The 24,652-nt window shown below is 42.2% G+C and overlaps 1 protein-coding gene across 1 annotated transcript in view; it reads left to right on the top strand.

The window, feature by feature from the left end:
* Positions 1-6,843: 6,843 nt before the first annotated feature.
* The window catches only part of LOC139302141 (glutamate receptor ionotropic, kainate 2-like), a 56,611-nt gene continuing 38,802 nt past the window's right edge, over positions 6,844-24,652 (top strand). Inside the window, exons 1-2 of the mRNA XM_070925740.1 lie at positions 6,844-7,133; positions 24,303-24,470. Coding sequence (XP_070781841.1) covers positions 7,010-7,133; positions 24,303-24,470 — 292 coding nt within the window. The 5' untranslated portion in view covers positions 6,844-7,009. The remainder of the gene's footprint in view (positions 7,134-24,302; positions 24,471-24,652) is intronic.

The following is a 24,652-nucleotide window of genomic DNA, read 5'->3' on the forward strand; positions in this document are numbered from 1 at the left end:
TAGTGAAACAGCAACTTTAAATCCCTCTTACCAAAGCAATATGAGCCTGAAAAGCTATTAGAGCATGACTCCCGAGAGATGAACAAGACAAAAGCGTTATGCCTGTACCTTTCCGGAAGGTGAGAACAATACCAGGCTATTTTCACTCTGACAAGCCATATTAGTCGTGCCAGCTTTTGCCTGCCGGCAACTCCTGCGTGATAGTTGTCTGGGACATTTTGTTTCCAGTCACAGTAGCTGATCCCTTGATTGAAAACATTGAATGCTGAGAGGGTGTTATCCCTGTTTGGAGTTTCTGATCGTGGATGTCTGAGGCGACTGCTGGGCCTTCTCATCCCCTGCTGCAACAGTTGATCCTTGGATCTTTGTGGAAACAGTGGATTGCATTACTGAGGTGGAAGCCTAAAAAAGTCAGGGATGTGTGCCTGTCATAACCCCAAACCCGAGAAGAAGACTTCAAAATTTCAGGTGTGTAACTATATGTAAAGCAGATTTCTAATGACAAAGTTTAGGCATCCTTACCAAACCTTCCCTATCTTTGGGAATCAGCAGTCTTTGTTGCGACCTGCATCACTTCCCATGTGTCAACACAGGTCTATATTACTTGTTGATGTGTCCCCGTGTTTTGGTGCCATTCTTTGGTCAATGGTCTGTAAAATGATGAGAATTAGATCAAGCCCTAATGATTTACTAATAGGTACCAAGAGAGCCCATTAACAAAGCCCCAGATGTACACAAATCAACCATGCGTGTCCATCCTTTATTTACACTTCCATGTCTGGCGTTGAAATACACTCCTCTTACTCTTGTTCATGGACACCAAAGATGGAGATGTCGTTGCAGAAAGAAAATGAATGTAAAGACAGAATCTAAAGCCTTGTGAGTTCCTCTGTTATTCTCCAGTCTCTTTCTCTGCAGGCAAGCCCTTGGCACTGACTAGTCCAATGGGAAAAGGCACTTTTTACAAGCATTGCCAAGATTTCTATTTGATGGCCAAATATGTAGGCAGACAGATGCATCTGTCCATGCTCTCGTGTTCAAACTTTCTCTCTCTCGGTCTTCTACACACACACATGCACGCACACACAGGGGGCTGTTTCCTCATCGTTCACACTGAGAAATGCCCTGTAAGGATGTCCTTATCCTGCAAACCAGACTCTGCTGGATGCTCCGTAATAACAACTCCAGCCGTCCACCATCCAATCAACCCGGCTCTCTGCTGTGTATGTATGTGCATGTGTTTGTGTGGGTCTGTCTGTGAATATGTATGATTTTTTTCCTGAGATCTGAAACCGCAAAGCAGAAAACATTTATTTTCCTGTCAAGAACAAAGACATAAACAACTCAAACAAAATAAAGAAATAATATTTATTTATTTAGACTTATTTGTGTTATGTGATTATGTTTAGAACAGTTTTATGAGAACATCTCAGCATCTTGTATTTCTCTTATAAATAATGCCGTTGACATAAATAAAATGAAAAAATACAATTTATAATAAATGAGCGAGTGGAGCATAGTGAGCATGAGGACGGACAGAAGTGAATTGTGCTGCCAGAGAAGTTTGAGAAGTTTCTATGTACATTCTGACTTTTTACACCAGGAAACTGGGTCAGCTTTTCTATCCAATAAATATATGTGAATTCAAGCTGACAACAGCTATCACAAACTTTTCAGACCCACCTTTCAAGTCAATTTAATACTCAAAATGTAGGGTTTTGATGGAGCATTCATTTGCAATGGCATTTAAAGCGAGGGTCATCATTTGTTAATGTCGGCTACGCAGTCTGTTTATTTTTATTTTGAGCGTTTGTGCAAATGGATATGGGCCCTTCAGGACTGTGAGCCATAGTTCTTTACTGGTCGCTTTGCTCAGTCTTGTCTGAAATTGTGATGCTATCTTTAACTAATTTAAAATGATGGATCCAGAGAGTGAAATAGATTTAATTTAAGATACATAGTGTAAGTAAAATCTGAATAGGAGCCAATTTAAAGGCCACACAAACCCAAGGTCCATGCACCCACACAGGTGTTTTCCCTTATTTTGCCTGATTAGACCTCTGTGCAGGGCTATGTGGGCATGTGCATGATTGACATCTCCCTGACACTCCTATTAGTTGTAGTTATAATTTGCACCTTTATAATTTTTATTGGTTTGTGAAGTTTGGTGAGCTCGTGTTATTTCCAGCATAGTGCCGCATGATCATTAAGTGTCCCAGTAAGCCATGCTGTGCACTAAGCACCAGAGCCCTGGCTGGACTCTGGAGCTAACTTCACCACTGTGTGCACAATGATCTCTGTAAGCAAATAGCAATTTAGCAACTATGATGAGCGGTCCATTCATAGTTTGATAGGGTCATAAAATGCTAGCTTTAGAACATTAGCCCTTAGCCAGGACATCACGATAGTATGACGTCACGATAGTATGACGTTTAGTGTGTTAGCTTAAGTGTTTAGGCTAGCTGAAGCATAAATAGGACTACAAATAGTGTTTATTTACCTAATTGTGGAGGTATTTCTGTTTGCCAGTGTTAAGTAAACTGGCTTTATAGGACTTTCATACAAAGAAAGTTTTCCTTGCTATATTTATAGTTTATAATAAGTTTTTAATGTTGTGATGCCTTGTCGACTGCAGTAATTGGAGCCAGTTTATTATATTTCCTAGTCAGAACTGTGTGCCTACACTAAATCATATTGGCATGTTCTGAATACAAATTTCAACTTATATTTGCTAGTTATGGAAGTAATAGTCAATCTACACATGCAATTTTATGGTAATGCTACAACATAGTGGGACTTTTTGACTTCTGTAGTTCTGTAGCGTGATAATTTGCTCATCATGATACAGCAGACAATGGTAATTTGGTCACAATCATGATGGTACGAGATCATAGAACTGGTAGAATTTACCATATTATTTACCACCATGCTACTGACCAAATTTGCATGCCATTTGTTGAAAGTATTACTATGAGAGAAGTTACAGTTGGCTTCCACAACAAAGTCAGAGTGCAGCTCCAGAAGTAAGTCTCCCTGACTGCAATTGCTGGAGGGGGGGATTTGCGGGCATCCGTCAGAACTAACTGGAAGTGACAGTGTGCAGAGAGGTCCTAATTACTGTCTCACTTGACTAATTGTCGTCTCTGAAGAATGTATTCCCACTGAGGTCCAGGGATTTCATTGACAGCGCTGCTCAAGACATATAGGCCAGTGCTGACTTCGGCACGCTGTTATGTTCAAAGGTATTGCTGAAGCAAAGCCACAAGTGGGGAATGTAAATATATTGAACTCAAATCTGCCATGATTACAGGCTCAAGTGAGGCACGCTTGGTTTGGTGCATTTGCAGAGACGAACGCTGTCATACTGTAGCTTGGAAAAGGAACAAGCTTATACGTTTTGTATGTGTGAGTGCGAAAAGGAGAAAGGGTGTGTATGTTTTGTAAAGCTCTTCTTCAAGTTGACAAAACATTAAGACATCCTTAGCTACAGTCATCCTAACATAATGGGCTGATGAAGTGAGACCATTGTTGGCTTTCTGGAGCCAACCATGTTAAAATAAACTTGTAGCATTCGGAATAATGCAGTAGAGATGAGCTTTTAGTACAGGGTGACTTGGCTGAATGAATGTCTTCTCTTTCAGGGTCTTACCATTCAAAGTGCATCAGCTTCTCGTTTCCATGGTTTCCTTCCCTGTGCCAATGCTATCTTTCCACCAGTCTGCCTGAGCGAGAGAGTGAGCGAGGGAGGGGGAGAGAGAGAGAAACAGAGAGAGAGAATGACAGAGGGCTTTTAGCAGTGGTTATCTCTCCTTTGCATAAAGTCCCCTTTGCATTACCCAGTGAATGAATGGCGTCTCAATAAACACACCAGCCAGCTCATGTGGAAGCCTCCATGGGTTACAAGCGAGTGGGTGTGTACAAAGTAATCTAATTTGTGGTCTCCTTCAAAAACGACACGGTTTGATCATGGATGAAAAGAAAAAGAGTACATCTCCCAAATGGTATTTTCCTATTAGTCACCACGAGCTAAAGGAGCAGGAGTCATTATAACATCATAATGAGACAGTTCACCATTCCCATCACCTCCTCCTTCCTAACTAGTTTACACGCACAGTTATCTTTCCCTGGCTGGCTTAAGTGAAAGTGAAAAGTTTGTTGAACTATGACAAGACATCAACAAACAAAATATGAACTAGGAATACTTACTAGGGGAGCATGACTGATTCTTTTGTCCTTAAATGCCCTATTCTCAGACACAGACATACAATACTATTTAAATTTATATTAGAAAATTAAGTCAGAATCATTTGTGGCAGCCTTAATTCTATTCCGCAAATTGAATTTTGGGTGCATTGAGTGTAGGGGCACTTGGGGACTTTTCTTAGTGCAATGCCTTAGTATTGGGCCAGAGGGCGCTGTGACTTTAAGAGGAAACCAACGTGCCTGTCAGTTGATGTCTTCTCCCTGAGCTCAATAAGCATTCCTTTCATGCTGTGTGAAGCTCTGCTGACTTATACGGAAACCCTGAATTTCTCCATAATTATGCTAATGCTCCAGATGGTAGCATGATGAGTGCCATTCTCTTTGATATTCTCACACTGCAGATTGCTGGTGTGCAGACCCACGCAAACTGACACACGTTCAAAGTCAATGTTCACACCACCTACTTGATCCCGTGTAATTACTTCGTGTTTCCTTTAGCTGATGCAAGTGCCCTCTTCACTATTAAACGCATTTGCTTTTATTTGTGAATGTGGATTTGTCAGATCCGGTAATGCATAATGGAGTAGCACTCCAACAAAAGAGAGGGTAGGTGTCAGTATCTTTTACTTATCCACACGTGTCCCTTTTCTGCAGTCTAACAAAGATACAACACATTAACGGCAATATATGACTTAAACATATCTTGGTGACATGAGAGGTGATACGCCAAGGTCACCTGAAACATCTATTTTAAATGCACTAGATGGGTTTACAGGAATATTGTAGTGACTTTATTTTGGAGTAGTTCTACACCACACACACTCATACACACACAAGCCAGCCATTCACACTTGAGCCACACAATGACGGTGTTCATTCAGGCTTTGGACTTGGTGGCGCCGATCAAAGAGCTCCTTTCACATCTCCGTTTGGGATTAAATAGCCCTCCTCCACCCTCTTGGGGCAGGGGGCGCACCACTGTACCTATAGCTCCAGCTGATGCAATGGCCCATGAAGAGCTGCTCGTTGGGGGTGGACGCTGATAAGGTGCATGTAGTATCAAATCAATAGCGTGTAGGCCCACGCAAGAGCTTCAGATATCCATCTTCTCGGTTTTGCCCATCCTATAGGATACATCGTTTGAACTCGCTAATCAGATAGAAACGTGATAGGTCTACTTACAATCTCGAGAGATATTGCGTGCCTTTCCCCGTGAAATTTAACCAGCAGTGGAGCCTTTGTGTGTATGCCACACACACACACACCTTCACATCGGAGGACGGCTCACACTCGAGAATAGTCTGTTGCTGGAAGGCTTTCAAGTCTAAAGTGGAGTTATTTGCATAGGTTAAATATTCGTGCCTTTCAGCAGCTTCTGTCGATATTACGGATTTGCTGTTCTGCCAATTTTAATTCCTTTCATCCCACTCCTCCCACATTTCTGGAATGATGGTGGAAATTGTTGAAAGGTTGTTGCTTGAAATCCCGTAAAAGAGGTTTAGAGGTGGAAGTTGTGAATGGCGAAACAAAACAAAAAAAAACAATGGGCCTACATATACTCGAGTGAGCGGGAGAAGAAGAAAAAACAACTCCTGCAGGCATGAAGTTATGTGGTTATTGTGCAGAGGTTAGCCAGAGCCGCGTGTAGCCTACATAGTTGTTTCTTTATGTACATGATACAGGAAAATGTCTGGAGCCAAAGCTTAAACATTAGCTTCCAGCCTAAACATCCTCCAGGCTGAACAGCGGCTAAATCGTTGCTGGTAGTTTGAACCCAGAGAAAGACACGTATCTGAAAATGAAGTCTGCCGCTGTCTCTCTGTCCATGGTGCTGATGGATCCTGCGCCAACAAACAAGGGAAACACACAAATATAGTGTGAAATAGAGGCTACCGCAAGTCACTTCATTATAAGACGATGATATCAATGACACAACTTTATTATCACAATCCTGTCGACATGCCCGTGATGCTTGACAGATGCTTTGCTTTTGTGAATAGATCCGGATCTGGTGGTAATGTGGACGGGTTGGAGGTTAGGGTTACCGTGTGCACTTTAAAGATTTACCCACACGTCTTCAAATGCATGCGCGAACTTGTGGGCAAGTTGTTGCGAAGACAGGGACATTTCAACCAAAAAAGGTGGTGTGAAATAAAGTTTCCCACCCCTCCCTCTCCATCATTCCTCTCTGCCTCTCTTCGCCTCCGTCCATCTCTTTCTCTCTCTACACCCCCATCCTCCCTCTTTTTCATCTCTTCCTATCTGTATATCCATCTCCCTTCTCCCTCACTCTCCCTCACTCGCTCTCTCTCTCTCCCTCTCCCTCTCTGTCTCTTTCTGGTGCGCGTTCACAACACTAACCTTGGCTCGACGTCAGAGCCTGTGCAGCAGTGCAGTATAATGGGAGCGCAAGCAACCCAGAGCGCCTCATAGGGGGCTGCATATCGCTGCTGTATCCTCTGCTTGGCGCTCTCTAGCCCCTCCAACCCTCTCCAGTACCTCACCTATAGCCCGTGCTCGGGCTCCCCCCTCCCCACTGGACCCGTTCCTTTCGACATGGATGTCCCGCCGCCCCTCGACCCGGAGGATTGTTGTTTCTTGGCGCAGTGAAGGACGAAAAGGGGAAGGGGAAGGAATCATGCCGGGACTGCAAATGGATTTAGGAAAAGCGCAAATGACCATGCCGTGATCTTGCGCATCCAGGGCCGCCGTCACCCTGCCTTGCCCAACGACCGTAGAAGAATTACGGGGGAATCGAACCCGCGCACCGGGTGGATTAAACCACTGTGCATTTTTTAAAAACAACATGAAGATTACCTCCCATCATCTGATGATAACCAGTCTCGTTTTCAGGTCCAACCTCAGGCTGATCCCGCTTCTGCTGCTGTTTCTTGGTTACTCTCGCGGGATGCCACACGTTTTAAGATTCGGTAAGAATAAACAGTTTGTTTATGATACGATATCATCTGTAACGACGTCCGACCACACAGACTGCCTATAGGCTGTGTGAGTGTCCACAGTGAAATGACATTCACAGGATGCAACAGCGGATGTGTCGGGACATTTTTGTCCCACTCTCGCCTTGTTTTAGTGTGGAGGAGTTCTAACAACCAGCGCTCTGCAGAATAATATTTGTCGATGAATAGTTTACAGTTGTGTGTTTATAATCTCACAATGTGCCGTAACACAATTTGCAGGCTTTTTAATCGAGTCATCGCACCATGGAGGACAAATTGTGTCTTCCACGAGCCTTGAAATCAGTGTTACAGTAACTTTGAAAGGAAAATCTGTCGCTAACCCGTAAAAGAAGCAACAGTTCGCGGATATGTGCAGCTGATGAAACTCAGGCAGAACACCAGACTGTCCCCACGTCTCCCCACCGGTGTCCTCGCGGAGTCTTGTATCTCCACGGCCTTTTAAACTGCTGACACCCCAACATGTCCTCTGCAGTAACGTGTTTACATGTAAACATTACACCCGGAGCGCGGATCAATCCCTCTGATCGGTCACGAGGGCCAATCAATACGCCGGGCAGTACTTTTTCATCCTTAATCCCACTGAACTGCGATCCAACCGGCATGTACCGGGCTTTTGCTTATTTATACCGTTGTTGGCATCGATCAAACGGATAGTTCCGGTCCTCAGTGGTGATCGGCTGAGTCACATTGGAAGCCGCACAAACATAACAGCACCGACCATCATCTCTCACACTGACGGGACTCAAGTGTAGCTCATTAGCCTAAAAATTGATTTTCAAGAACTATAGAGATCGCCTTACAGAAGAATGATATAATCAATGTTGTTTATTAAAGTACTTCTTCAACAGCTGCCACTACGCTGCATTGTTGCTGATTCATAACTTGGTGCTATTAACGCCTGTATGAATCACTAAATCACGACCTCTTCTCTTGCTTAATCGCACCTGCCTCAGGATGGCTGTGTTTCGCCGCTCTCTGTTGAATGCTCAGAAAACATCTTGGAGTGACAGGGGAGCCCCCCCCCCCCCCCGACAGCGGATGTCATCAAGTGTTGACAACACATCCTTACAATCTCCAATTCCCCAGAGGGTCCTGTTTAAGAGTCAGGCCGCGTCCGCGAGAGCCGCCGCTATGGCAACGGGATGTGCTTGTCTTCCTGCTGCATCCTCAGCCCGACGAGCGATTTCCCGTCTCACACGTTGTCTGACTGACGCCGGGCGTCTATTCAGTAATCCTTGGAGGACGGCAAGTCCCTGCATAACAGCATTTGACAAGAAAGTTTCCAAGCCGGCAAATAATGACTACATTCATGGGAGAAACAGCGGGGCAATAACCGATCAGATATTAGTGAAGTGTTGTTGCACCTTAGAGGGAATTCTGCTGCTGAAACCGCAGTTTCGTGTATTTATATGTATGCGTGTATCTGATCATGTCAAACAGTGCAAGATTAGATTTGGACATGTCGCCTATGCTGACACGCTGGATCTGTAAGGCATCTGGCATCGATAACACGACAGACACATGCGAGATAAGATGTAATTCATGTCAGATATCAGAGATCTTTTGCTCTGCAGGTAAAGCTCATGCTTGGTTTTGCCCGTGTTCTGGTGGCAGTGATACAAGGGAACGCCGCTAAAGAGCTGAGTCTGTGTCCGTGGTCCTGAACGAGCCCCTGAACCGCCTGTTCAGGACCACGGACAGCGACCCCGGCAGCGCGGCCTGCGCCTGTTGCTGAACAAGAAGAACAGTGCTTATAGTAAAAGCTTTAGTCTGTGGGGTTTTTGCACAGCATTATCTCTGTCAGTCAAGTAACATCCACATCTTTCTGTTTTAAGATGGCTCCATTTCGCGTAGTGTAATTCATTCTCTTTAGAAAAGATGACATGCTTATCCGTCTGTCTTTGCTTGTAAAGGAGCTGAGTTTCCAACAGAGGAAGATAGATGACGATAGAGTTGTGTGTGGGTGATTTTATCAAAAAAGAAAATGTATGTCAGTGTGTGTAAGTGCCTGTGCTGTGACAGAAAGGAGAAATACAAAAATTCCGTGAGAGACAATGGAGCCATTTGTCCTTTCCTGTGCATTTCCTGTCCTGCAGGATATGCTTGCTCAGCAGATAATCCCAGCTGCTCCTGCAGGAGGCTGGCTAAATGAGGAGGTCAGCTCCCCTGAGTCTGTCTGTTCCCTTCTTGCCCCAAGTTTCATTCTGCCCGGACAGGCGGCTCACATTGTACAACCACTGTTCTCCTGTCAGGCTGAGACCTTTACACACACTCACACACTGTAACACCAAAGCGTCAGCCCTTTGTATTCACAGCATAGGACTCACCATGTAGAAGAGCGACAAGTGCCAGAGAAAAAACAAGAAGTGTTCTGGGCACCAGCTGCAGGCAAATATGCTGAGTTAATTTACACACAGAATTGAATTATTGTGTTCAGTGTGCCTCATTTATAAATCTTACAGGTAATTCATTTACTCTCATACTAAAATGGACCCGGTGCAGCCCTTACAAGGTGTAATAAAACACGCCTGATAGAAGATTTTCTTTTTATAACTAGTTCACACTTGCCTTTTGGGAGCACTGAATGAGACTCTGTAGCTACTGATACTGTTAAGTGTCTTCAACTGCCACTTTGGTTTTCTCTCCACTTCCACCCGTAAAATGTAGGCGAAAGAAAAAGTTGTAAAAAGTCCACTTTAAACATGAAATTAAATCCAGCAGCCCAGTTGTGTGGCACAAAAGAGCGAACTTGGTATTGAATTTGCAAGCTGAATTATGGTTTGCTGACATCTTATTTTCCCCTTAAATCTTAAGATATTCATATTCTGATAGGGATGTCAGAAAAGATTGTAGAAACATCAGAACGTCCTGAAATAATTTCAAAGGGCTATTTTAAGATGCGGCTTGTGTCAAAGTTCAACTTTCTCAGTTGTCATAGATGATTTGTTAGAATTCGGTGAGGTGGAAAATCAGGCTTGCATTAAAGTCTTGGCATTATGTGTCGGCTAACTGGAAGGAGCTCACTTTACATTCTTCCATGGAAATAGCGCTATATGTGCATGATCTTATTTGGCTGCCCCCATAACAAATGTTCAGTCGTGCAAACAATGAGTCATCACATCTGCCATTCCGTCAAAGCTAATTGAGTTTTACTTGCAGACATGGAAGAAGAAGTCAAACAGAAGAAGAATCAACAACGAGATTGAGGCAGTGTTTTAGTTCTGATGACCGTAGTTGGTCTGCGGCTGTGAGGTTGAGTGATAACATTATCACCGCCATCTTCAAACAACATTGGCAGATGCAGTGTGGCCCTGGGCTGTCAACTGCTGCTGAAAACATTGTTGACTCAGAGATGCTCTTTTTATTTGTTTGTTTCCTGCTTATGTTTAGATTTTCCCAGTACAGACATGCCTGGGAATATTTATGATTAAAACACAACATTGTTTTTCATTTTGGAAAGGAAATCAAGTCATTTTTTTTCAGTCCTCTGGCAAAAGACACAATCCCCTCTGGTGAAAGCTATGTTTATCTAACTACTTCCACAATGCTGTGCCAGGATAAAGGTCCTTTATTGCATTTCTAATATTTAACACTCTTTTCATGCCCTCGAATGTGTTATGGTGGCGAAATTACAAGGTTGTCAAGAACAAGCAAGGGTAGAGGGAACAAATTCAAGGGGAGTTTGTAGTTAATTGACTTTATTTGCTTTTGCTTTCCGCCAGCCTGAATTATCTGCGTGCCGGAGTTTAGTTTGGGATTGCAGGAATTACGGATAACACCCTGTGCCCTGGCCCACTGCCAGCGAGTTCACAGCAAACACATTTAAATAGGCACAAAGCTGCTTAAAATATTCATGTGTCACTTGGCCCCGCTATAGCTTATAGAAATATGAAACTATCTCCTCTCTGCTGGCAAATGATTTCCATGGTTTAAAAATACCCACCGTGGGTTTCAAGAACAAAAAGGAGATCTGTCTTACATTAGCATGCAGCACCACACATGGGCTTCATGCAGGGAACTATCTAGATGGATTTCTTTAAACATGTTTACATTCCTGTGTCTTTGAAGGTCCTGCTGTCATGCCTCAGTTACAAAAGGCTCAATGGTGATTAATTCAGGGGACGGGTTTCTTGCCAGTTTCAAATGAAAATATCTGTGAGGTATGAAATTAGTTTTCTTGTTGTGCTTAGCATTTAGTCCATTTTTGAGATTTACCAGCGACATTCGAAAAGATTATTTACATGAAGGAGGCTTTAGATGATTGACCTTGTTTGCAGGGCAACCAGCTCTAGCAGAACTGCGTCTAAAATAGATATTGTCTATTTTTAAAAATCAAATGGAGGACATCTAAGTCTTATATTCTTCTACTGCCTCATGGAAGGCTTGACTTCTGTATTGGCTTACATTATTCACAGCCTATCAGTCTTTGTCATTGTCACTCAAGGATTTCCCTGAGTATCAGCCGGGTTAGGGGTTATATGTGCAATTGTTCTGTGAAACTGTCCCTGGAGAAGAGCCCTGCAGCGTGTCTTGCTGCCTGGTTGTCAGGCTCAGAGCTGACTGAAGGTCAGAGCTGGAAGTGCTTACAAGGAATCATTATTTCTTGCATCTTTTAACACATGTGGAGCCAACCTTCTCACAATCCCACCAAGGGAGATGGAAAGAAAATTTGAAGTCACTGAGAGGTGTAAGAAAAACAAGAGTGTTTGTTAGAGAGGGAAAAAAGGAGAGAGAGAGAGAGAGAGAGAGAGAGAGAGAGAGAGAGAGAGAGTTTGTGTAAAGTGTGAGCAGGAAGAAAAACAGTGAGTGTTGAGGCCAGCAGATACAGAGTAAAGATAGATTAGTTTGCCTCTCAGCAGTCCACTCTCAGCCCACTCTCAGTTGTGGTCTTTTATTACTGTTTTCTGATGGCTTCTGTGAAGAGAGACAGCAAGGACAGTAGAGTGTTCTGTGGAAATGTAGTGGGGGGCCAGGAGTCATGCACTGCAGCTCTGAATAAATGTCAGCAGTATAGTATTAGCAAGGTGAAAATTTCCCTGGGACCACAGATATGCATGAAATAGCTTTTATGGGAAAGAAAAATGGTTAAAAAAAAAAAAACATTGGTTGAGCACAAATATCCCTGTAGGTGCCTTGGGGAGCTAAACCCAAAATGTATTTTTATTAGGATCTCATGAATTTATCTATATTCTCTCATTTGGCCATCTACACTTCCAGTAGACTGTAAAATGGTGGGAATCAATACAAATCAATATGTTTGTATTGCTAAGAGGAATAATGAAAAAAAAGAAACTGGCAGCATTGCAAGTAACCAGTGCCAAGTCCCGGATGGCCCCTCCTGTGTGTATCTATTGCAGGTTGCCATCTGTGAGAATGCAAGCACGTAAACTAAAAACAAAAAAGAACAAATGTGTACTCTTAGAAGGATGTGTGGGATTGGATTAATAATGCATGTTACTGTGAATTAATGACAACTTTAAACAGCCACAAGCCGCAGGGACTTCTGTAGACATAATCACGTTTCTTCTTTCTACTCTAGATCTGTCTGACCAAAGTCAGCTGGATTAAGTCATTTACTCTCAGAATGATTTGACATTTTGAACTGGCCGCGCTTTAAGTGGTGTGAAAAATAGAAGTTCCACTTGCTGCAATATCGCGCCCCGTTCTGCATCATATGTGGCAGAAACACATGAGACCTTTATGGGAGGGTGAGTGATTGCTTAATAGAGGGAAACAAACATGGCATGTCATTTGTTTATTATGGAAGGTGGTAATAGTGATAGTGCTAATTGGGAGCCAGAGTAAATGTTTACTGTATAATTGCACTATGCTTATAGACATATAGGAGGGTCATTGATTGCCTTTTGTTGGATGTTTTTGCTGCCATTGGGCTCAGTGGTGAATATGCATGTATAATTTCATCCACATAGCAAGATATATTTATATATTTAGTGCGTCTTAATGAGTCCTGTAAACTGAAGCAAGCACATGTGAATGCCAAGCACGCACACCAAGTAAAGATGTTTGGAGGCACATACTCTGTAAATGAAAGTGTTGACGTCCAAACTACATGGGATTCAGAAGTCAATCGATTACAGAGAGCCCTCATGTTTTGGCTGCGATGTGAGGCACCGATCAGGTTGGGATGTCGTGATTCACCTTCATCTCCAGCCATCTGAATAAAGGAGTAAGAGGAGGAGGGTGAGCGACTGACTGAAAGAGAGAAGGCAGAATTCGGGCTCCCATTGACAGCACAGCCGGTCGGATGTATGAACGTTTCTCTGTGTGAACCAAGGACACAGGGGGAAATGGGCTCTGTGGGAGGACGTATTGAGGCAGGCTTACTTGAAATCATGTTCTTTGAATCAGCATGACACTCTATTGTCCGCGATCCACCAGGGCTATGCAAAACGTCTCCTCCTGCAATGTTGAATTTCATTTTTCCGTCCTTCCTCTCCATTTGCTCAGAAGTGTTTGTGTAGCTTTCTCTAAATCAGTCTTCCAATCTTTTTGTTTTGAAGGGATTTGTGAAAGGAAAGGTGAAAGGAGAGGAGAGGAGGGACATGCACAGGAAAGAAAGCAGATCATTTGTGTCAGCTTTGACTAGTGTAAATGGACCAGAGAAGAGCATACTCGTGTATCTTCAGTGGAAGAATTAAAACAATCTATCTAATTTTGGAAAACAAGCTGTATTGCTAAGCTAACTACATTTCTTGGCTGCAGATGCCTCCGTCAGGGTTCTGTTGTTAGTCGCCCACACTCGAAACGACACACATTTGCTTGCTATGACCCACCGATCCCACCCATATCCACACATGCATAGCGTTACGACGGACTAGAACAGACTTGGATTTATTTCCCATCTTGCACAATCTGTGATTTTAATGAAGCCAATCACTGCCGTTTACAGCTACCCATGAGGTATACCCACACCCAGCCATTGCTTTTTAAATATGACAAAAGACACTGAATTTCCTACCCAGCAGGGTGTGAATGAATCTGAGAAATGTGGAAATAAACAGTAGACCAGAAGAAAATTTTGAACAGGACTCATGATTTTCCACTAATTTCACCTCTATTGTCTTTTACATTCCTCCTCAATAGATCTTTTCTTATTCATTCAGGAAAAAATGAGAAAACTATATTATTCAGTCATTTTGTTTTGTATCGGGTAGCCTCTGGCTATTTTCCTCTGTATAGTCAGTGTTCAGGTCTCTTTCATTTCTTTCTCTCTGCGCCAGAAGAGCCTGTGTGTGTTTGTAGAACAAGCTAGAAAAATTGACACACCTTTGCAGCAAAGTGTAGCATATTGATTTGTACCTGTAGCTCTGATTATTAGCTAGCTTGTGTACAGCAGTGGCTGATGGGAGGCTGATGAACCCAAACCAGGAGCTGACATTTTCCTGCCCTGTGGCTGAGGGAGAGAAGGGGGGTGCAGGTGTCCGTTCAGGTCTAATGGGCCATCCATTCAGTCGTTTAATTGAGTGTCTTTTATCTGCCTCCAGTGACCTCTTTACTCTCCATTTCTCCCTCTTCGCTTCCTCCGCTCATCTATTATTTTCATGCCCCGCCCCTCCTCCCTTTCTCCTTCCCTCCTTCTCCAAACTCTCCTCTTTTTGGTTGTCTGACAGCACTCCCATCTGCCATCTGCGTATGTCCTACAGCATAGTCTGACTGCAGACATCACGGCCCTCACCTGTTGTTTTCTAAGCACATCTAACGGGCTGTGAGGAAACAGCGTGACAGTGAGGTACACTTTCAGCATCAAATCAATATCTAGAATCCAGAAAACAGAGTTTTCTGTCCATTTTCTTTTTTCTCCTCTCTCCATTTTTTCCTTTGTCCTTCGCTGTCCTTCTCTCCGTGCCGTCTTTGTCTCCCTTTAGCTCTCAGCTTGTCTCCTGGTCCTTCCCCTCTACTTTGTTCTCTCGCACTGTCATCAAGTCTTACTTCCCCTCTTCCCCATGTCTCAGTGTCCTTGCACACAAAGGCACGAATCCTCATATGAAATACACATTCCAATCCTCTATTTCCTATTGTACCTTTTGAATTTCAAAGCAAAGAATACCTTTTCACTCTCAGATTTCCATTAGACTCCCCCAATCGTGGAATAGAACGCTGTACTGCAGCTTTCATCACCACGACTTAATTTATTATGTTATGTCGCAAGATATTTGCGAAATGGTCGTTGTGCACAATACTCACTTGTCTCAAGGCTCATATTGTTGCCGTTATATTGTCTCCTCTATCGTCTCCATATTCTTTTCATGACAGCAATGGCTTTGATGAGACAGTATGTACCATATGGATTTACTGCAATGAAAAAACTGTAGTTCTAATGCGTTGCAACCCACAAGCACTGACTCACCTAGTGATTGTAATTTCATTTTTGTGTGTAAAAACATTGTTGCCCGATCTGCTATATATATTTATATTTTTCTAAATATATTTTTATAAGTCAGGGTTTACCAGCTTCTGGGTCATTACCTATCTGAAAATAATAATCACTGTCTGTGCAAGTACATTTATGAAGATTAAAAATTATTCTAATCAGAGTACAGGAATCCTGTATCGCCATACAAAAACCCAGCTGTGAGCATTAAAGAGCCGCCTCCTGAATTAATTCTTGACCTTTGGCTCTGACGGGAGATAACATCTGCCCTTCTACAAGAAAGAAAGTCTAATTTTACAGCCATTTTGTTCAAAATTACAATGGGAAGAGTGTAATACAGAGCCATTTTGATGAGCAGGAGAACAGTGAGAATTAGAATGAGAGCGGTGCATGGAGCAAAGAGGACGATAGTCTCATATAATTTACTGTGACCTAATTGCAACATTATAAATTGAAGTTCTTTTTAGCTCTGTACCAAGGTCAGCTGCGTATGATATACTTTGAATGCATGTTAGAGATGGTGCAATGTAAGTTTATCCTGCTATCACACTCTTTTCAGATACAAGTGGTGGTTTCAAGTCTAGAATGTAAATGTTCAGAAATGGCACCATAGTGTGAGAGTCTTTTGGCAAGTATGCTGAGAGACAGTTGGAAATCCCGTGGCTTAACTTTCAGAGAGTTTGTTTTAAGACTCCAAGATTACTGTTAGTCAAGTTCTCATCTATATTTATTTTGGTGAGCGATACAGCTTGAGGGCTGGAGTATCCAGGGACGCTCGAGACACCCAGTCCATCCTGCCTCATCCTTCTCAGCTGCAATGCAATAAATGGATAATAATGCCCTGACGGTTTTATCAAAATGGGGAAAGTGATTATAAACCAGAGACACACATGCACATGCAATGTAACAATGTTCTCAAGGCTGGACTCCTGTGCCTCTCTTAGCCTGCAGTGGATAATTAGCATCTCTCACACGTGCTTAGGCTTGATTAAAACTCAGTTTACAGTGAGCAGTGCTGTGAGGTCGCCATCTGTCACCTGCCGAGGCCACCATGAGATGTAGTCTAGTCAGAGGGAGTGAGGAAGGCGGTGTGTGTGTGTGTGTGTGGCTGTTTTGATAAATGAGAGAAAAAGATGAGGCGAAGAAAGAGAGGTGGCAAAGACGGGTGAGGCATGAAGCATTAGGAAGCATTCTGCTCAATAACTGGTCCCGCTCACGTCCTATGGCCTGTATATTAGAGCCAAATCACATATTTACTGTGTTGGCAGAAAAAGCTCCTGACTGCAGTCCTGGGATTTGTATTATTTTCTTGAACTTCATAACCTTGTGACTGCAGTTTTGGGAATACTCATGTTTATACTTGGAAGTCAGATAGGAGGCGTGAGAGCTTTAAGGCTCATAAAACCCACAGTGTGTGAAAGCCACTGTATTTTTCCCAAAACGTGCGTCAATCAAAAAATACGGTATATTTTCCCCTGAAACACAATGTTTTCATGCCACAGCTGCAATAAACAGTACATCATACATCATCTGCATGGTGTATATTTGGTATGTTGATGACAAACAGCATTTATTGAGTACATTTCCATACAGAACTTATTTATTTGTATGAATCTTGTTTCCATGGTAATACCCTGAATATTTCATGTTGTACTCTGGAATATTTGGGCAGGTGGGAAGGATGCAAGGATTCAAAAATCCAACAAACTCATAGCTTTGATATCTGTCACATGCAGAGGGGAAAAAAAGACTTCCAAAGTGGCCCATGGAGAAACAACATAAAGACAAGTGAAAACTCTTTGCTTGCAAAGTATAACTATTTATTGAAGCTTGGCTTGCTCTTCCTCAGGCAGCGCTGAATGATGCCCAAGGAAGAGCACAAAACGCGTCGCAACCTTTCCACATGTTATATTGTGCACATCAAAAGCTTTAATGAACATTTTTACTCTTTGCAAGAAGGGAGCTTACAGTTTTCTTTACGCTGGGACTCGGTGCCTGGAAAATGGCTGCCAGTAACATAAAGTGTATGTGATCTTTAGTGAATGAGCTCCACGATGCATGCACCCCCACACACATTGACATGACAGTTTGATACTTATTTGATTTTCAATTCTCATTCCATTTCTCACAAAGGAAAATATGTGACTGATTCATTGCATTTTTGAGAAAGTAATTATTTACCTATATGTATTGCTCGCTGTGACGTTTGCTCACAAAGTAGTTTACTTCAGTATTGAAGAGAAGAAGATCAACAGAAAATCATTTAATCGTTCAAGTCATTTCTCAAGCAAAAATAAGTCCCAGCTTCTCAGTTTTAAGTCTTATGTGATAGTAAACTGATTACCTTTTGGTTTTGGACTTTGTGGTCAAACAAAACAAGCAATTCTAAGATGTCATTTCGGGCCCAAGGGAGTATTGTGATGGATGGATGATTTTTCACCAATGTCTGATATTTGACAGAACAAAGAATTAATTAATCAATCAATTGAAAAAAAAAAGACAGATGAAGCCACAATAAAAATAATCTTAAATTGGAGCCCTAAATAGAATTATCCGTGTTGAATGAAATTCTCTGTGTTCATGTCAACTTTAGGGGGGAAAAAAAGCCTCTCCTTGTGAAATGTGTTTGTACTGACACTACAAAACATGCGCTGGCCTCTCACTGTGTTTCTATGTTTGTCTAAGCAGGTAGTTGAAACTCAAGAACATTCCTCTAGATTGTGTGCACACATGTTGGTGTGTTCATGCCCTCAGCTGTAAACTGTAATATTGATAGAAGATGATGATGAAATATTTCAACAAGATATTTCATTTTTATTTAACACATCATCACAGTAAACTCTATTTGTGACCCTATGTTTCTGTAAGTAGCTTTGTTAATCTCAGGAACACGCTGTTATTTCTATAGTGTGTTTGTATGTGTGTATGTGTGTGTTTTTGATGAGCTACCATACCATTTGTCTCTAGCTGCATCCCTATGTTTCTTTAAGGAGCTCATCTTATCTCAAGAGCAGGCACATATTTTTCTGAAATATGTATGTGTGCATCTGTGTTTGTCTGTGTGTGTGTGTGTGTGTGTGTGTGCGTGCATGCGCAGGCCATACATCTTATTTTCACAGTAGTGTTTCTTTTCAGTTGCATTCACAATTCGAGAGCAGTGGAGAGGTTGGAAACTGCGAGCAGTCAGAAGTCATTTGGGACTTCAGCAATTCAAGGCCTGTAGAAGTGTACTCACAGTTTGGCACAATTAGTACCAAAAAGGGGTCCCTGCTTGACAAATTAGCACACAAAATGTCAGCCGGTAGTTTAGCACATCCACAATGAGCCCTTGCAAATTAGCACATATTTTGAGGAGGGAGCTGGCACATTATTATGAATAGAGAGAGCCTGGCAAATTAGCACATCTGTTGCCAGCGCTCAGAATTAATACATGTTATATGATCACTGGTTTCCCACTTGGCGCCGGGTAAGGGACGGGGGTGGTGGCACACATTTCTAATTGAAAACTATGTGTGTGCTCATTATAAGAGATTGATGAGATTGACCTTTCGGCAATGGTATAGCTAATTATTACCCCGAGTGCAGCTGAACTTAGGCATCTCTGAATGCCGCAGGCGTGAGCTTTAAATTCTCACACCGGTCACATTTTCCCTCGGACTCGGTTGTTTCTTACCTGACAGGTTTGTTCAGGCTCAATCTTTGGAGTGCGTGATTGTGTGTGTTCACACGTGTATGTTCAAGTGTGTGAGTCAGCCTGAGGCTTAGCGTCCAGCAGTGGCAGGTGACAGTCCAGTGTCAAGAGGCTTTAGGGTGACAGGAGCGATTCTATCCTGGAGAAAAAACACACAACAAGCCAAACAAGTCGGATAACAACAGCTAAACTGTTGGTCACATCTGCTGCTTTCTAATGGTTTTATGTTCAGTTTCCATAACTCTAGCACAGTGATTGATTAAGTTATTGATTGATTGCTAACTCACTATATAGGTTGACTTTTTATTTTGCTTATTTGATTTGTGTTTTCGCTGGTTTTCTTGGGTTGTGGATCCTTTTTAGAATTTTAATAGCTTGGTCTTTCATGCTAAATAACACCTGACATCCTATATATGGATTTCTATTCTATTCTATTCATCAATGGGAAACACACACACACACACACTTATTTTACAAATACATAGTGTTTCACTCTATTGCTTTTACTTTCATTCATCTTATTTGATTTAAATCACGTTTGTCTCCTAAATGAGTTTACTACGCTCAACCAAGATCTCTATCAAGTATCTTCTTAGAAAATATACTTCTGTTAACCAACTTTACTGCCTTTCTTATCTTGCCCTTACAAAACCAAGGCTCTGCAAGATATTATCTCTGAGCCAAGGCCAGAGAAGATTTAGCTGGTCAAATAATACACTGTTATGTACTGTATTAAAGCAGCGTGTGTCTCTGCCCATACATGTAGAATAAAATAAAATAGTATAGAACAGAATAGAATAGAATAGAATAGAATAGAATAGGCTTCATTTTCTTGAAAATAGCATTCATTTTTTACACAGGCTACAATGACGATGGTTTGCTTGTGTGATATCATAGCGCTGGTGAGCATCCTGCACAGTTGATGTATCCCATGCCCATGGTCACATTTCTGGGGATCTTCAGGGAGCGAGAGAATTGGCCCTTGTGCAGCGTAGGAAGGTCAGTCTACCGCAAGGGGAGCTTCAGATTAATGACCAGGGGCGGCGACTCTCTGCAGGCCTTCATGCATCATGTCCCATTCACCGGCAAACATGTCAGGGAGCGCTCCCACAGGGAATTTTGGGGATATTTACGGAGCGTTTCCATCACTTTCGCTCCTGCCTATTGGCTCCGAGCACTGATGCTCACCGGCTGAAAGACGGAGGGAGACACAAACAGGCCAGGGTGTTGGGGTGTGGTGGGTGGAGGTCTTAAAGTCTAACTGAGGGACTTCATGTGCATACCTGGGCCACTTGCCCTAGCGGCAGGGTTGCTCGCTGGTTGCCATGGCACCCACCCTACAGCCCACCGCCATCCTGCAGCTGTGCTGCTGGTCATTAGTCACACAGACAGGCCGTCCGCACTATCACAATGCTCTTCCTCCACCAATCAGCTGCTCAGATACCAAAACTGCAGATGCCTCTCAGCCATAGCATAGATGCATGAGTCGCCATGGCAACATATCTGACTCCCATCTCCCAGTGTACAAGAGCATCCATGAGTAGAGAGAGCTAATTTCATTTTCATTCATAGTTTAGTAAATAACCCTTTTTCTTTTAGTGGTAAATACATTCAGAAATATGGTGCAGCATGTGAGCAGTAGAATATATTTTAATCAAAAGTGACAAACATTTTGATCACCTGCACATGAAATTCAACGTTTGTCCTTTTCTATTGTTTATGATGCATGTCCTTGAGAGGAGAGTGATTTCTATTTACAGGAACTTATTTCAAATTGAGTTAATTTCAGTCAGAAATGAAGCCAATGACCAAGTAACTTTATGATGTTCAATCCAAAATGCACTTGATTAACTGTGAACAAACATTAAAAGGGAGTCAAATTTACACAGAGGAGACGCCCTCCCACACTGCCTTTTCATTTCCACTTTCTGCTCAGACTCTCTCTCTCTCTCTCTCTCTCTCTCTCTCTCTCTCTCTCACACACACACACACACACACACACACACACACACACACACTAAGACACTCAGATCAGCAGGCCTGTTTCCTCGTCAGGGTGATTATCCAGCTCATAACTCACTCAGAGCTTTCATTTGCACTATATTTCACACCAGTCCCAATGATGGCGGCTCTATAATTCACACACACACACACATTGATTATCTCAGCTGTAACTCACACACCTGCAATCAGACGCACCACAACACGAAGTAGCGAGAGGAGGATGGATAGATAGATGATACAAGACTGAGAGTTATCAGACTTTAAGCAAGCTAAATACACATTACACACAATACCAATGTGTGCAAGTATTTTCCAAAATGCTGAAAGCCCAGTTTGGGAAGAAATCTTAGTGTGAGATTCATCATTCAGTGTAAACAATACTGAAGACACCTTCTCATGTAACATGTTAACAGTCAAAGGAGCATTAAATCAAACAATAACCACTCTGCGTGGTATCATTTTGTAATGTAATGTAATACTCGACATCTTCTTGGAAATATTAAATGGCACCCTTTGTGGACTTAATTGAATGTTTCTGCTCTCAAAGGTATATGATTTCTTAGCATGTCCAAGCCCATACAGTGTGCAAAAGAAATCTGATGTGCATAACTTAATACCCTTGTGCTCATTTTCACACTCGTTGAACGGGCCAGTGGAGCTCAGTCTGCTCCCTCGGGGCAGTAGTGTAATAATTATCTATTAGGTCAGACTGACATGATTCCAATCATCTTTAATGGTGATTCTCGGGTATTCGGTCTTTTGAAGATTAACGTGCCATTTCAGTGAAATGAAATGCCATGAATAGCAACATGTTCACACATCGCTGTATTAGAGGGAGGACTAAGGCATGAAAACCTCATTATTATAGCTCACTCAATGACAGTGAAGCACAAAACGTACTAAAGTGCACTTATAAGTTTACGCCAAACTGTCGTCTTACGCTGCAACATCCTTCTCTCTTTCCCCTCATTTCACCATCTTCAATTCTCTACTGGTCTCTCTCTCTCTCTCTCTCTCTCTCTACATATATATATATATAAAAGAAAATGTCATAAGATAAAATAAGGAACCACAACATATGGCTGTACCATGCTGACAGTGATGAAGCTCACTTCCCTACGTTAATGACATCTTCTTTGCCCTCCTGCACTCCTTTTCTATCACTCCCCGCCATGGCCAGACGCTATTTATAGCTGCTGCCTATTATTGTACAGCTCTCTCTCTCTCTCTCCACTCTTTTAAAAATGCGTCACTCTGCCTTTTTCTCTTTCTGTCTCACTTTTCCCTCGCTCTCTGTAATTGAATCGATAAACAGGCTTTAAACTTTTTTTCAGGACTTCGTCAAACCGGCTCTCTGTCCTCTGAGAGGATGGGAGCCGTGGATGGACTCGTGAACTCTGCTCTTGACTCCGAGAGTGTTTCTCAGAGCTGCTCTCACAACCCCCTTTCATCTACCCCCCCCAATCCATTCTCTTTTAAGTTTGATTTCTGTAAAGCTTTCTCAGGATTTAGTCCATCCTCAAAAGTGTACTAGCTTTCTGACGTTGGTTTGCTTTTTTTTTTATTGTGTTCATTTGGAAAGTTGAAGTAGTTGCTTGACTCTACAGCTGTTTCAGCCGTTTGACATAGAAATATTCTCTGTGAAACTTTAATATGCTACATACTCCAGCCTATTGCACCACCTTCAACATGACTTAATCTCATTCTAATGATGTGTGAAAATACTGTCCTCATTCTCGCTGACCCCATTTACACCTGAATTTAAATATGTCCTGGCTGACTGGCTTGAAGATTAGATGGAGCAAAAATGTGATATATTTTGTAAATGTTCCCAAAACACATTTAAAAACAAAGCTTGTAAATTTGATTGTAACTGCAATATGTCCGTTGTAGTCAAATTTACTGACATGCATTTTTAGTGTTTTAGTGTCAAATGAATGCAGGTATATTATGTCTTGACATCATTTTGAAATGTGGCACATTTGTAGCGGGCGGTTCAAACATTGCCTTCCTTTGTTTAGGATTCTGAACGATATTCTTGGACCATCTGGAGCTTTAATCGTTTTTGTTCAGCTCAAAATAATTGACAAGTCTGAAGGGAGCTGTTTTAAGTTGACAACACCTTACTTGGTGGTGGTAATTATATTGCCTGGCTGGCACGGCATGGTGACACAGCGTGTATTGTATTGTATTGTATTTTACTTTGTCAATTAATGAGTATTGTAAGGTGTGATTCACATAAATCCAAAAGGTAACAAGATTTTTCAGGCAGCCGCAGCATGAAACTCCCATCAGGACGCTCTCCCATTAAAAATCAACAAAAGTAACAGTGAAATATGACGCAGAAACAATCATTTAAACTTGTGAGTTGATTTGTTTTTAATGAGTGTAATTTAAAAAGATGTTTTATCTTCATTTCCGTCTTGTTTGGCCTCCTCCTTTGTCTGTCTTTCTGTTCTCCTTCTGTACATCTTTAAATATGATTCTGATTTCTTCCATGGCTCTAATTCTCTCTTTCTACTTCCTTCTACCTTTTTGTGTTTTTGCCCTCATTTCTCCGCTCCCTGCGCTCTTGTTTTTCTTTGCCCTCCTCTCATTTGAGAATCACTGAAATCAATGGGACAAAATGGAAGAGTGAACCTTTCTGTTAAGGCTGAACGAGGGATTTAAAGAAGGGCACCCACCCCTGAACTCACCTCCCTTCGTAACTAATTGCCTATAATTACACAGACGACTGCCACAGAATGCAAATCAGATGAGATCCAGTCGCCTAAACCGCACTGTAAATCAGTTTCATGTCATCATGTGACTGAGCTATCTAAAGCAGTGAACACAATGGCATCAATAATATTAGAGCACAAATACTGGAGTGTTAAAATTACAGCACTGCTTGAGCTGTAATTACCTGCATCATATCGATCATTTACTTGAATGTCACTTGTGTTAAGGAATCTATTGCAATTACAGAAGAAGGAAATGGCTGTTCGGAGGTCTTGTTCTCTGCTAATTCTTTTTTTTTTTTCTCAACCTTCAGGAGGAATATTTGAATCCATTGAGAGCGGCCCCTCTGGAGCAGAGGAACTAGCCTTTAAATTTGCCTTGAACACAATCAACAGGAACCGCACCTTGCTCCCCAACACCACGCTGACCTATGACATCCAGAGAATAAACATCTTCGACAGCTTTGAGGCCTCCAGGAAAGGTGAGTCAGGTTGTATGGGAAGCACATTCAGCAGACGCTCACCATGAGTGCTTGTTTTGTAGTTCATCGGTTTTAGTTGCGACAACCTGTCAGAAATGAAGAAATAAATGGTTTGTCATACAGCTCCCATGCATTAAGGAAATCTAATATTCCTAAGAGACTCTATTAGAGAGTACCTAAAC

Source organism: Enoplosus armatus, chromosome 19 (genome assembly GCF_043641665.1).
Source record: "Enoplosus armatus isolate fEnoArm2 chromosome 19, fEnoArm2.hap1, whole genome shotgun sequence".
Classification (NCBI taxonomy): Eukaryota; Metazoa; Chordata; class Actinopteri; order Centrarchiformes; family Enoplosidae; genus Enoplosus; species Enoplosus armatus.